Below are 12,993 nucleotides of genomic sequence, written 5' to 3'. Positions count from 1 at the left end.
GGAGAGACAGGTGGCAGAGCGGGGACCTGCAGGGAGGAGGAGACAGGTGGCAGAGCGGGGACCTGCAGGGAGGAGGAGACAGGTGGCAGAGCGGGGACCTGCAGGGAGGAGGAGACAGGTGGCAGAGTGGGGACCTGCAGGGAGGAGGAGACAGGTGGCAGAGCGGGGACCTGCAGGGAGGAGGAGACAGGTGGCAGAGCGGGGACCTGCAGGGAGGAGGAGACAGGTGGCAGAGTGAGGACCTGCAGGGAGGAGGAGACAGGTGGCAGAGCGGGGACCTGCAGGGAGGAGGAGACAGGTGGCAGAGCGGGGACCTGCAGGGAGGAGGAGACAGGTGGCAGAGCGGGGACCTGCAGGGAGGAGGAGACAGGTGCTAGAGTGGTAAAAATGAAAAGGTAAAATAAAACATAAAATACATTAAAAGAAAAAGATAATATCATTTAAATAAAGTAAAAGAATGCAAGAGAAGAGACAGGTGGCAGAGCGGGCACCTGCAGGGAGGAAGAAGAGTGGGGACCTGCAGGGAGGAGGAGACAGGTGGCAGAGCGGGGACCTGCAGGGAGGAGGAGACAGGTGGCAGAGCGGGGACCTGCAGGGAGGAGGAGACAGGTGGCAGAGCGGGCACCTGCAGGGTGGAGGAGACAGGTGGCAGAGCGGGCACCTGCAGGGTGGAGGAGACAGGTGGCAGAGCGGGGGATCTGCAGGGAGGAGGAGACAGGTGGCAGAGCGGGCACCTGCAGGGAGGAGGAGACAGGTGGCAGAGCGGGGACCTGCAGGGAGGAGGAGACAGGTGGCAGAGCGGGGACCTGCAGGGAGGAGGAGACAGGTGGCAGAGCGGGGATCTGCAGGAAGGAGGAGAAAGGTGGCAGAGCGGGGACCTGCAGGGAGGAGGAGACAGGTGGCAGAGCGGTGACCTGCAGGGAGGAAGAGACAGGTGGCAGAGTGGGGACTTGCAGGGAGAAGGAGACAGGTGGCAGAGCGGGGACCTGCAGGGAGGAGGAGACAGGTGGCAGAGCGGGGACCTGCAGGGAGGAGGAGACAGGTGGCAGAGCGGGGACCTGCAGGGAGGAGGAAACAGGTGGCAGAGCGGGGACCTGCAGGGAGGAGGAGACAGGTGGCAGAGCGGTGACCTGCAGGGAGGAAGAGACAGGTGGCAGAGCGGGCACCTGCAGGGAGGAGGAGACAGGTGGCAGAGCGGGGACCTGCAGGGAGGAGGAGACAGGTGGCAGAGCGGGGACCTGCAGGGAGGAGGAGACAGGTGCTAGAGTGGTAAAAATGAAAAGGTAAAATAAAACATAAAATACATTAAAAGAAAAAGATAATATCATTTAAATAAAGTAAAAGAATGCAATTTAAAATGAACAGAGAATATAGAATGTAAAATAAAAGACATTAACATAAATAAACAGAAAAAGGTAAAATTGAATCAAAAGGTACAATAGAATAATTAATAAAGTTAATAAAAAAAAAAGTAAGCTAATAAAATAAAACTGAATAATTAGAAATAAAGCAATAAATTACAAAAAATGAAACGTTAAAATAGAACCAGTAATATATTAAATTAAAAAAAAGTAAAATAAAATAAAATTTAATAAAAATAAAATAATAAAATATAAAAATGAAATGTCAAAATGGAATCAATAATAAGATAAATAAATAAAGTAAAATAATAAAAATAAATACAAACAAAATAATACAAATACATTAAAAGAATAAAGTATCAGCTGAGAAGGTCAAATAAAACGTAAAATACATTAAAAGAAAATTAAAAAGTACGAATATGAAAGGGTAAAATAGAATAAATAATACAATTTATAAAAATAAAAAAAGGTACAATAATAAAAAAGAATAAAATAAAAATAAAATAAAGTAATAAAATGAAAAGGGAATATAGGACACACACACACATAAAAAAAAAAAAAAAAAAAAAAAAAACAGAAAAGGTCAAATAAAATGAAAATGTAAAACAGAAGAATTAATAAAATAAGTAAAAATAAAAAGTAAAGTAATAAAATAAAACTGAATGAATAGAAATTAAATAATAAAATATAAAAATGAAAAGTTAAAATAGAACCAATAATAAAATAAATAAAAAAGATGTAAGTTTATAAAATAAAATTAAATAGATAGAAATAAAATATAAAAATGAAAAGTTAAAATAGAACCAATAATAAAATAAATAAAAAAGAAGTAAGCTTATAAAATAAAAATAAATAAATAGGAATAAAATATAAAAAAGAAAAGTTAAAATTGCACTGATAATAAAATAAATAAAAAAAGAAGAAGTAAGCTTATAAAATAAAATTAAATAGATAGAAATAAAATAAAAGAAATGAAAAGTTAAAATCGCACCAATAATAAAATAAATACAAAAGAAGTAAGCTTATAAAATAAAATTAAATAAATACAAATAAAATATAAAAAGAAAGAAAAGTTCAAATTGCACCAATAATAAAATACATAAAAAAAGAAGAAGTAAGCTTATAAAATAAAATTAAATAAATAGAAATAAAATAAAAGAAATGAAAAGTTAAAATAGAACCAATAATAAAATAAATAAAAAAGAAGATTATAAAATAAAATAAAAAGAAATAAAATATAAAAAAGAAAAGTTAACATAGACCCCAATAATGAAATAAATAAAAAAGAAGTAAGCTTATAAAATAAAATTAAATAGATAGAAATAAAATATAAGAAATGAAAAGTTCAAATAGAACCAATAATAAAATAAATAAAAAAGAAGTAAGATTATAAAATAAAATATAAAAAAGAAAAGTTAAAATAGAACCAATAATAAAATAAATAAAAAAGAAGTAAGCTTATAAAATAAAATTAAATATATAGAAATAAAATATAAAAATGAAAAGTTAAAATAGAACCAATAATAAAATAAATAAAAAAAGTAAGCTTATAAAATAAAATTAAATAGATAGAAATAAAATATAAGAAATGAAAAGTTAAAATAGAACCAATAATAAAATAAATAAAAAAGAAGTAAACTTATAAAATAAAATGAAATGAAATAATAGAAATAAAATATAAAAATGAAAAGTTAAAATCGCACCAATAATAAAATAAAAAAGAAGTAAGCTTATAAAATAAAATGAAATAAATAGAAATAAAATATAAAAATGAAAAGTTAAAATTGCACCAATAATAAAATAAATAAAAAAAGGAAAGTAATAAAATAAATATAAACAAAATAATAGAATTAAAATAAAGAAATGAAATATAAGAAGTTGAGATAGAACACAAATTATATTAAGAATGAAATAAAAATAATAAAAACAGAGAAACCAGAAGAGTGAAGAATGAGTCAGGTTGGCTGAGTTATGGCCGCCCTAGGCCCCGCCCCCCGGAGCCGCGCCCCGCCCCACTCTCGGACTACACTTCCCGGCATGCCCCTGGGCGGGGCCCTTGAAGACCTGGCGCATGCGCGCTGCCGCTCCCGATCCCAAGTTTGGCTCTCCTCAGCTGGCAGCCCTGGCCCATCATGTAGGAGCGGAGCCCGGGGATCGGAGAGAGTTCAGAGCGGACGCAGCGGAGGGCCCAGCCGGAATATCCGCCCCGTGCCCGGCCGGTCGCAGCAGAGGAGTCCCGGTGGCGGAGGGAGGAGGAGGGGAGGCGGCACTTCTCATCTTTGTTGGAGAACTCGCCCCGGGAAGAGTCACCCCTCCCCCACCGAGGAGCCGGGAGAATGAATCAGCCCAGAGGAGGAGGTGAGAGGAGGGTGGGGGGAGGGGTGCATGCTCTGCTGCAAATGCAGAAAACATTGCATGCCCGGGGGGGAGGGGAAGGGGGGTCTCCCCCCTCTCATTGCAGCTGGAAATTGCTCCGTGCATTTCCTGTATGGTGGCTGCACAAGTTCCTGCACCACCCCCTGCAACCTGAGCCTGGGGGGAGCTGCACCACCATTGCACTCTGCAGACAGTGGGGGGGGAGGGGATTTGCAACTTTGCTGGCAGGATCGACTGCAAGAGGAGGAGGAGGAGGATGAAGGTGCAATAAACAGAGCATGCAAAAGTTTGCAGCTTCCATCGTTTTGCAGCTGCGATTTGCAAACATTTGTGCAGCGGTTGTGTCGAGTGCGGTAACCCGGGGCAACTAGATGCACCACCATTGCAACCTGAGCCTGGGGGGAGGGGAGCTGCACCACCATTGTAATGAGTACTCGGGGGATCCACCATTGTACTCTGCAGACAGCGGGGGAGGGATTGCAACTTTGCTGGCGGGATCGACTGCAAAAGGCAGCCAAGAGTGCAATAAAAAAGCATGCAAAAGTTTGCAGCTTCCACCCTTTGCAGAGCCGCCGTAAAAGTTTGTGCAGTAGTTGCATCGATGTGCAGTAACCCGGGGTAACTAGCTGCCGAGAGGTGCACCACCATAGTAATGCAGTCCTGGACAGACCCGCACCACCATTGCAGTACAATAAAAAGGAATGCAAAAGTTTGCAGCTTCCACCGTTTGCAGCTGCGATTTGCAGGGCCGCCTTAAACGTTTGTGCAGCGGTTGCATCGAGTGCTGTAACCCCCGGGAAACTTGGTGCCCAGAGCTGCACCACCACTGCAGTATGATCCTGGGGACATCTGCACCACCATTGTAATGCGACCTTGGACAGACCTGCACCACCATTGCACTCTGCAGATTGGGGAGGGGGGGATTGCAACTTTGCTGGCGGGATCGACTGCAAGAGGCGGCCAAGTGTGCCAAGAAAGCATGCAAAAGTTTGCAGCTTCCATCTTTTTACAGCTGCTATTTGCAGAGCTGCCTTAAAAGTTTATGCAGTAGTTGCATCGAGTGCGGTAACTAGACGCAGAGAGCTGCACCACCTTTGCAACCTGGGGCGGGGGGGGGGGGCTGCACCACCATTGTAATGAGTTCTCGGGGGATCTACCATTGCATTCTGCAGACAGTGGGGGGGGGGGAGATTGCCACTTTGCTGGCGGGATCGACTGCAAAAGGCAGCCAAGGATGCAATAAAAAGCATGCAACAGTTTACAGCTTCCATAGTTTGCAGCTGTGATTTGCAGAGCCGCCTTTAAAAGTTTGTGCAGTGGTTGCATCGACTGCACTAACCCCGTGCAACTTGATACCAGGAGCTGCACCACCACTGCAGTATGATCCTGGGGACAGCTTCACCACCATTGTAATGCGACCTTGGACAGAGCTGCACCACCATTGCAGTATGATTGCCGGGAGATTTGCAGCCTGATTCTGGGGAGAGCTGCACCACCATTGCATGCATGCAAAAGTTTGCAGCTGCGATTTGCAGGGCCGCCTTAAAAGTTTTTGCAGTAGTTGCATCGAGGTGCTGTAACCCGCGGTAACTAGCTGCCAAGAGGTACACCACCGTAGTAATACAGTCCTGGACAGACCCGCACCACCATTGCAGTATGATTCCCCGGAGAGCTGCACCACCATTGTACTGAGCAGCCGAGGGAGGGATTGCAACTTTGCTGGCGGGATCGACTGCAAAAGGAAGCCAAGGGTGCAATAAAAAAAGCATGCAAAAGTTTACAGCTTCCATAGTTTGCAGCTACGATTTGCAGAGCCGCCTTTAAAAGTGAGTGCAGTAACCCTGATGCCAAGAGCTGCACCGCCACTGCAGTATGATCCTGGGGACAGCTGCATCACCATTGTAATGCGACCTTGGACAGACCTGCACCACCAGTGCAGTATGATTGCCGGGACATCTGCAGCCTGATTCTGGGGAGAGCTGCACCACCATTGCACTCTGCAGACAGTGGGGGAGGGATTGCAACTTTGCTGGTAGGATCGACTGCAAAAGGCAGCCAAGGGTGCAATAAAAAGCATGCAAAAGTTTGCAGCTTCCACCCTTTGCAGCTGCGATTTGCAGAGCTGCCTTAAAAGTTTGTGCAGTGGTTGCATCGAGTGTGGTAACCCGGCAAACTTGATGCCAAGAGCTGCACCACCACTGCAGTATGATTCTGGGGGGAGCTGCACCACCATTGTACTCTGCAGATTGGGGGGGGATTGCAACTTTGCTGGCAGACTGCAAGAGGCGGCCAAGTGTGCCAAAAAAGCATGCAAAAGCTTGTAGCTTCCATCCTTTGCAGCTGCGATTTTCAGGGTTGCCTTAAAAGTTTTTGTAGTAGTTGCATCGAGGTGCCGTAACTGGGGGTAACTAGCTTCCGAGAGGTGCACCACCATAGTAATGCAGTCCTGGACAGACCCGCACCACCACTGCAGTATGATCCTGGGGACAGCTGCACCACCACTGTAATGCGACCTTGGACAGACCTGCATCACCAGAGCAGTATGATTGCTGGGAGATCTGCAGACTGATTCTGGGGAGAGCTGCACCACCATTGCACTCTGCAGACAGTGGGGGGGGGGGGATTGCAACTTTGCTGGCAGGATCGACTGCAAAAGGCGGGCAAAAAAAGCATGCAAAAGTTTGCAGCTTCCTTCCTTTGCAGCTGCAATTTGCAGAGCCGCCTTTAAAAGCTTGTGCAGTAGTTGCATCGAGTGCTGTAACCCGGGGTAACTAGCTTCCGAGATGTGCACCACCATAGTAATGCAGTCCTGGACAGACCCGCACCACCATTGCAGTATGATTCCCCGGAGAGCTGCACCACCATTGTACTGAGCAGCCGAGGGAGGGATTGCAACTTTGCTGGCAGGATCGGCTGCAAAAGGAGGCCAAGGGTGCAATAACCAAAGCATGCAAAAGTTTGCAGCTTCTGTTGTTGTTTTACAGCAGTGATCTGCAGAACCACCATAAAAGTTTGCACAGCGGTTGCACCAAGTGCAGCAACCCGGGGCTAACGGATGCCGCACTTGTGCATGCCCAGACCTGGAGAGAGCTGCACAAGCATTGCAGCTCGTTCCTGGAGAGGGCTGCAGCACCGATGCAACCCGATCCCGGAGAGAGCAGCGTCATCATTGTACTCTGTAGCTGAGGGAGCAATTGCAACTTTGCTGGCAGGATTGACTGTAAAAGGTGCAACGAAAAGCATGCAAAAGTTTGCAGCTTTCACCATTTGCAGCACTGCCTTAAATGTTTGTACCAAGATGCCGCACTTGTGCATGCACAGACCTGGGGAGAGTTGCACCACCATTGCAACACAATCCTGGGGAGAGCCGCACCATCATTGCAGCCCATTCCTGCAGAAAACTGCAGCACCGCTGCAACAGAATCCTGGAGGAAGCTGCACAGTGTTGCAGCCCGGTCAAGGGTGCAATATAAAGCATGCAAAAGTTTGCAGCTACCACTATTTGCAGAGGTGCCTTAAAAGTTGTGCCAAGTGCAGTAACCCAGGGCAACTTGATAACACGCTTGTGCATGCAAAGACCTGGAGAGTGCTGCACCACCTTTTCAATGTGATCCCCAGGTGAGCTGCTCCACACTTGTGGCCTTGTCCTGCAGGGGATCTGCTCCGCGCTTGCGGCCTTGCCCTGCAGGGGATCTGCTCCGCGCTTGCGGCCTTGCCCTGCAGGGGATCTGCTCCGCGCTTGCGGCCTTGCCCTGCAGGGGATCTGCTCCGCGCTTGCGGCCTTGCCCTGCAGGGGATCTGCTCCGCGCTTGCGGCCTTGCCCTGCAGGGGATCTGCGCCGCGCTTGCGGCCTTGCCCTGCAGGGGATCTGCGCCGCGCTTGCGGCCTTGCCCTGCAGGGGATCTGCGCCGCGCTTGCGGCCTTGCCCTGCAGGGGATCTGCGCCGCGCTTGCGGCCTTGCCCTGCAGGGGATCTGCGCCGCGCTTGCGGCCTTGCCCTGCAGGGGATCTGCGCCGCGCTTGCGGCCTTGTCCTGCAGGGGATCTGCGCCGCGCTTGCGGCCTTGTCCTGCAGGGGATCTGCGCCGCGCTTGCGGCCTTGTCCTGCAGGGGATCTGCGCCGCGCTTGCGGCTTGTCCTGCAGGGGATCTGCGCCGCGCTTGCGGCCTTGTCCTGCAGGGATCTGCGCCGCGCTTGCGGCCTTGTCCTGCAGGGGATCTGCGCCACCCGTGCACTCTGCAGACAAGGATTGGTTGCAACTTTGCTGGCAAGATCTACTTTAAATGCGGCCAAGGGTGCAATGAAAAGCATGCAAAAGTTAGCAGCTTCCATCATTTGCAGCTGCAATATGCCGAGTTGCCTTTAAAAGTTTGTGGTTGCATCAAGCGCAGTAACACGGGGGGCAACGGATGCCGCACTTGTGCATGGAGGACGGTAGGGTTTTGCACCAACCGGATTTAATTTCTTCTTGCAGATTGAGCTTAGTCAGAGCTTGGCTCACATTTTGCACCAACTTGATTGTATTCCTTTCTTGCAGATTGCACGCAAAGTTTGTTTTGCACCAGTTTGCAGCAATCTTCTCTCCCACAGCTGATTTGCATAGATTTGCGCTGCAGATTGCACACAATCTGCATCAGTTCAAGTTTCACACAAGTTATTTATTTTTGCATGCAATCTGCAGGGGGGGGGGTAATACATGGAAATAGAACTTCTGCAGACGATGCGCAATTTGCACCAAACGGGCTACCAACAACTTTGCGCACATGCAGTGTGAAGCAGTCTGCAGGGGATCTAATTTTGCATGCATTTTGGGCAGAGCTTTGCTGCAAAACATGTCCGTACGCAGTCTGCAGGACATGTAAGAGCAGCTTTTGGATCTGCGTAGGTTTTAGGCTTTGAAACGCCTCTGGATTGCAGGCGACCTGCACGGCTACGGTTTGCATTCCTTTCTAACCTTTGCCCGGTTTTGCATTAACTCTTTGTTTTAAAAGTTTTTTTGCAACTTTGGGTCTTCCAGAAAAGGAAAGGGGGGGGGGGGGGGGAGAGAAAAAAAAAAGACGACATCCGTTTTCCAGGCAGGGATAAAAAAAAAAAAAAAAAGCCCTGCAGGCCGGTGGGATGCGGCTTTGCTCGGGTCGCACAGTTGCTGAAAGCGGAGAAATGCCTGTGAGCCGTGCATTGACGTTCCGCATTCCTCATCTGGGATTACGGAGTCTTTTTTTTTTTTTTTTTTTTTTTTATTTAATTTGTTTTTTTTTTTTTTTTTTTGCCTTTCGCACAGTCGGGCTCTGTGTGGATTGGCAGAGATTCTGCAGGACTTGTGCGGCGCAGCCAAGCTTTGTTGTATTGCACGGCGGCGGCGGCATTGAGTCCTGCAGACGGGAGAGAGCTATTTAAATCGTCCTTTTTATGAACGGCTATTTCCGTGCAGCCCTGAGGCCTGGAGACCGGCTCTGAGCACCAATCAGGTTGCAGGGAATGTGAAAGGGGGAGGGGGGGGGGGGGAGATCACATCAAATCCTGCAGGGAATTTTTTTTTTCTCTTTGGGGCGCTGCGTTTTCGGGCTTATTGAGCGCAGAGAGCGGCGCGGGGGCCCCCCCCCGAGACTGGCCGTCCTGATTGCTGCAGCCGACATCAGATCGCATGCGCTTTGCATGCCTTCAGTGCCACGCAAAGTGCCGTATTCATCACCAACTTCTGTATTGTTTAGGCATTTTGGAAATTTTTTTTTTTCTGTGCATAGATGCGCGTCCTTCAGGTGTTTTGCACATTGTAAGCCCATTGTTGTGTGTGTGGTTTGTTTTTTTTTTTTTTTTTTTTTATTGGGGCAGTTGCAAAAATGAATAAAAGTGATTAAAAAAAATAAGCGACTGTAAAAATAATAAAACATTTAAAGCACCCCGCCTCCTTGTGCTTGCATGCAAAGGCCAACGCATGCATTGGTCCTGCAGGAGAAGTGTTTTGCACATGTATGCAAGCTCAGGGGGGGGTTAGTATTGTTGCATCAGTTGCTCTGATGCAAAAACGAATAAAAGTGCTAAAAAACAAAACAAAAACAAAGTGAGTGTATAGAAATTAAAATGATTAAAGCCCCCCTCATACTTGCATGCAAAGGTGAACACATGCGTTGGTCCACAGACAGCGATCGTCCAAGCGTGTCCTTGACGTGTTTTGCACATGTATGCACGCTTGGGGGTTTTAGTTTTTTTTTTTTTTTTTTTGGGGGGGGGGGGGGGGGCAGGGAGAAAAGTTCCTCTGATGCTTGTCACCCAGGTCTAAAAACATGCGCGCCCCCCCCCCCCCCAAAATAAAAGTACGCATGCAAGTTGCTGAGCTGTACACCATAAGAATGTTATTCTTGATGTTGGGGTTGTGTGTAGGAAGATTGGGGGGGGGACCAGTTGCAAAATGCTTAAGGGTCAAGGGTCAGCCAGCTTTGGTGGAGTCTGATGGGGGTCAGTACCTGCTGCTCCTTGGGAGGGGCCCTTCACACCTGTACGGTTGCAGTAAAGCAGATAGTGTAACCTGCAGTACTTTTATTCATTCTAGGTACTTGTATAACGGCATTCATATATGTAACGCTGTGCGTATCCACTTCCGGGTCCGCCTGTACGACGCTTGACTTCAAGTGGTTGTACCCGGATGATCTGCAGCCGCGGCATCGCCCTCAACGGTACTGTTTATTATTGATTTATTTTTTTGAGCCAGTGACTCTTGTAAAAGCAATCCTAGCGACCAGCTAACCGCTGGAGCGCTTTTACAAGCAGCGGTGGAGGGGACGTGCGGCTGTACCGGGATCTCCCGCCCCCACACCTGGAGACCCAGACCCGGCACGTTAGCCAGCTGATCCGAGAGCCGAACAAAGACGGGATCGGCTCTCCGCTATGGTAACCCGGAAGCGATGACGTGACCTCAGTTTACCCCGGATGTTAACAGCGCCATTTAAAAAAAAAAAAAAGCAAAGGCCTTTCCAAAACGCTGATCTTGGCTTTATGAATGCTTTTAAGGGAAGAGGAGGGATTTTGGGGGGGGTCTTAAAGACCTCAGATCTCTCCATAAAGAGGACCTGTCACTGCCTATTACTGTTTACAGTAACGGTGATATTAACCGCTTCCCGCCCGCCTTTTATAGCAGAATGACGGGTGAAAAGTGGTTCCCTTATCCTGACTGGGCCTCATATGACGTCCAGCCGGCTAAGCAGCGAGCGAACGCACGGTGGTGTCTGACAATCCCCCGCATCTCGGATTTGAGGTAAGGAGTCGATGACGTTGGCTCTATACCACGTGATCGGGACCCCCAGGGATGCCCACTAGAGCCGACACAGGATGCCCATCGTTGCCGTCTAAAAGTGGGCACCTGTCGCTGCCTCATCATCAGTGCACATTGGGAGGGAGAAGACTTACTTATTTACAACATTTGGTAACGGAAACTAAGAAAAAGTTTTTTTTTTTTGTTGTTTTTGTTTTTGTTTCTTTTTTTTCCAAAATTTTCGGTCTTTATTTTTTGTGCTACAAAAAAAAAACAAAAACGCAGAGGTGATTTAAAAAAAAAAAAGTTTTATATGGGTAGAGTGTCGCATGACCGCGCAATTGTCATTCAAAATGTGATGGCGCTGAAAATTGTTCTGGGCAGGAAGGTGTATAAGTGCCCGCTATTGAAGTGGTTAAAAAAAAAAAAAAAAAAAGCAACAGTGAAAATAAAAAAATTCTAAAACACCCCCGCCTCCTCGTGCAAGTGTGAACACACGCGTCGGTCCCACACAACACAGCGATCGCAATGTGAGGTATCGCCGTGAATACATGATCACGGGCAGTAGTTCTAGCACCAGACCTCCTCTGTACATCTAAAGTGGTAACCTGTAAAGACTTTTACAGCGTCGCCTATGGATAGTAAAAAATTAACTTTTTGGCGCCGTTGCACGGATGTGCACAATTTTAAAGCGTGACATGTTTGGTATTTATTTACTCAGTTGTAACATTATATTTTATAAAAATATTGGGTTATGTATTTTATTGTTGTGGTGTGTGTGTGTGTGTGTGTGTGTGTGTGTGTGTGTGTGTGTGTGTGTGTGTGTGTGTTTTTTTTTTTTTTTTTTTTTAACAAAGAAAAATTGCGTTGAAAAATCGCTGCGCAAATACCGTGTGACATTAAAATTGCAACACCCACCAATTTTTTATTTATTTAATTTATTTTTTTTTTCCCCCCCTCTAGGGCCTCTGCTAGACTGGGGCAAAGAGCTAATCACAGCAGCTCTTTATCACATGACTGGCTGTGTCCAATCACAGCTGATCACAATGTAAACAGGATTTGCCAGTTATCGGCAATCCTCCCTTCACACTGACCGGGCGAGAGGGAGAGCCGAAAACCGGCGAATCCGCACAGGGGACATCCGCACTGACAACCGGGAAACTGATCGTCAGTGCGGCCCCAACAGTGCCGCTAATCAGTGAAGATATAACAAACTATATATTTTTATTTATTTATTTTTTTCTCGTTTGTTTAGCCAAAAAAAAAAAAAAACCCAGTGGCGATAAACCACTTAAGGACCGAACCTCCTTCTGAGATTTGGCGTTTACAAGTTAACTGTTTTATTTTTGTTTTGTTTTTTTTTTTTTTCTTTTGCTAGAAAATTACTTGAATATATATATATATTATATATTTCTCACACACCCTAGAGAAAAAAATGGCGGTCGTTGCAATACTTTCTGTCACACCGTATTTGCGCAGCGGTCTTACAAGCGCACTTTTTTTATTTTTATTTTTTTTTTTAAAGAAATACATTTTTTGAATTAAAAAATAAGACAACAGTAACGTTAGCCCAATTTTTAATTTGTTTTTATATTGTGAAAGATAATCCTACGCCGAGTAAATTGATACCCAACATGTCGCGCTTCAAAATTGCGCACCGCTCGTGGAATGGCGACAAACTTTTACCCTTTAAAAATCTCCATAGGCTATGCTTAAAAAAAAACTCTACAGGTGGCATGTTTTGAGTTTACAGAGGGGGTCTAGGGCTAGAATTATTGCTCTCGCTCTACCGGTCGCGGCGATACCTCACGTGTGTGGTTTTCGTATGCGTTCGCTTCTGCACGCGAGCTTGGCGGGGCGCAAATAAAATTTAAAAAATTTATTTTTTATTTATTTTTTACACTGTTCTTTAAAAAAATAAAATAAAATTGTGCCACTTTTTTACCTATTACAAGGGATGTAAACATCCCTTGTAATAGAAAAAAAGCATGACAGGTCCTCTTATATAT

The 12,993-nt window shown here is 46.0% G+C and overlaps 1 protein-coding gene across 1 annotated transcript in view; it reads left to right on the top strand.

Moving 5' to 3' along the window:
* Positions 1–2,639: 2,639 nt before the first annotated feature.
* The window catches only part of MAP2K6 (mitogen-activated protein kinase kinase 6), a gene marked incomplete in the record, with an annotated part of 21,525 nt that continues 11,171 nt past the window's right edge, over positions 2,640–12,993 (top strand). Inside the window, 1 exon segment of the mRNA XM_073606909.1 lies at positions 2,640–3,719. Coding sequence (XP_073463010.1) covers positions 3,698–3,719 — 22 coding nt within the window.

The sequence above is a fragment of the Aquarana catesbeiana genome, linkage group LG12, assembly GCF_042186555.1.
Source record: "Aquarana catesbeiana isolate 2022-GZ linkage group LG12, ASM4218655v1, whole genome shotgun sequence".
In the NCBI taxonomy this organism is placed as follows: Eukaryota; Metazoa; Chordata; class Amphibia; order Anura; family Ranidae; genus Aquarana; species Aquarana catesbeiana.
This window is presented reverse-complemented; position numbering and strand designations above follow the sequence as displayed.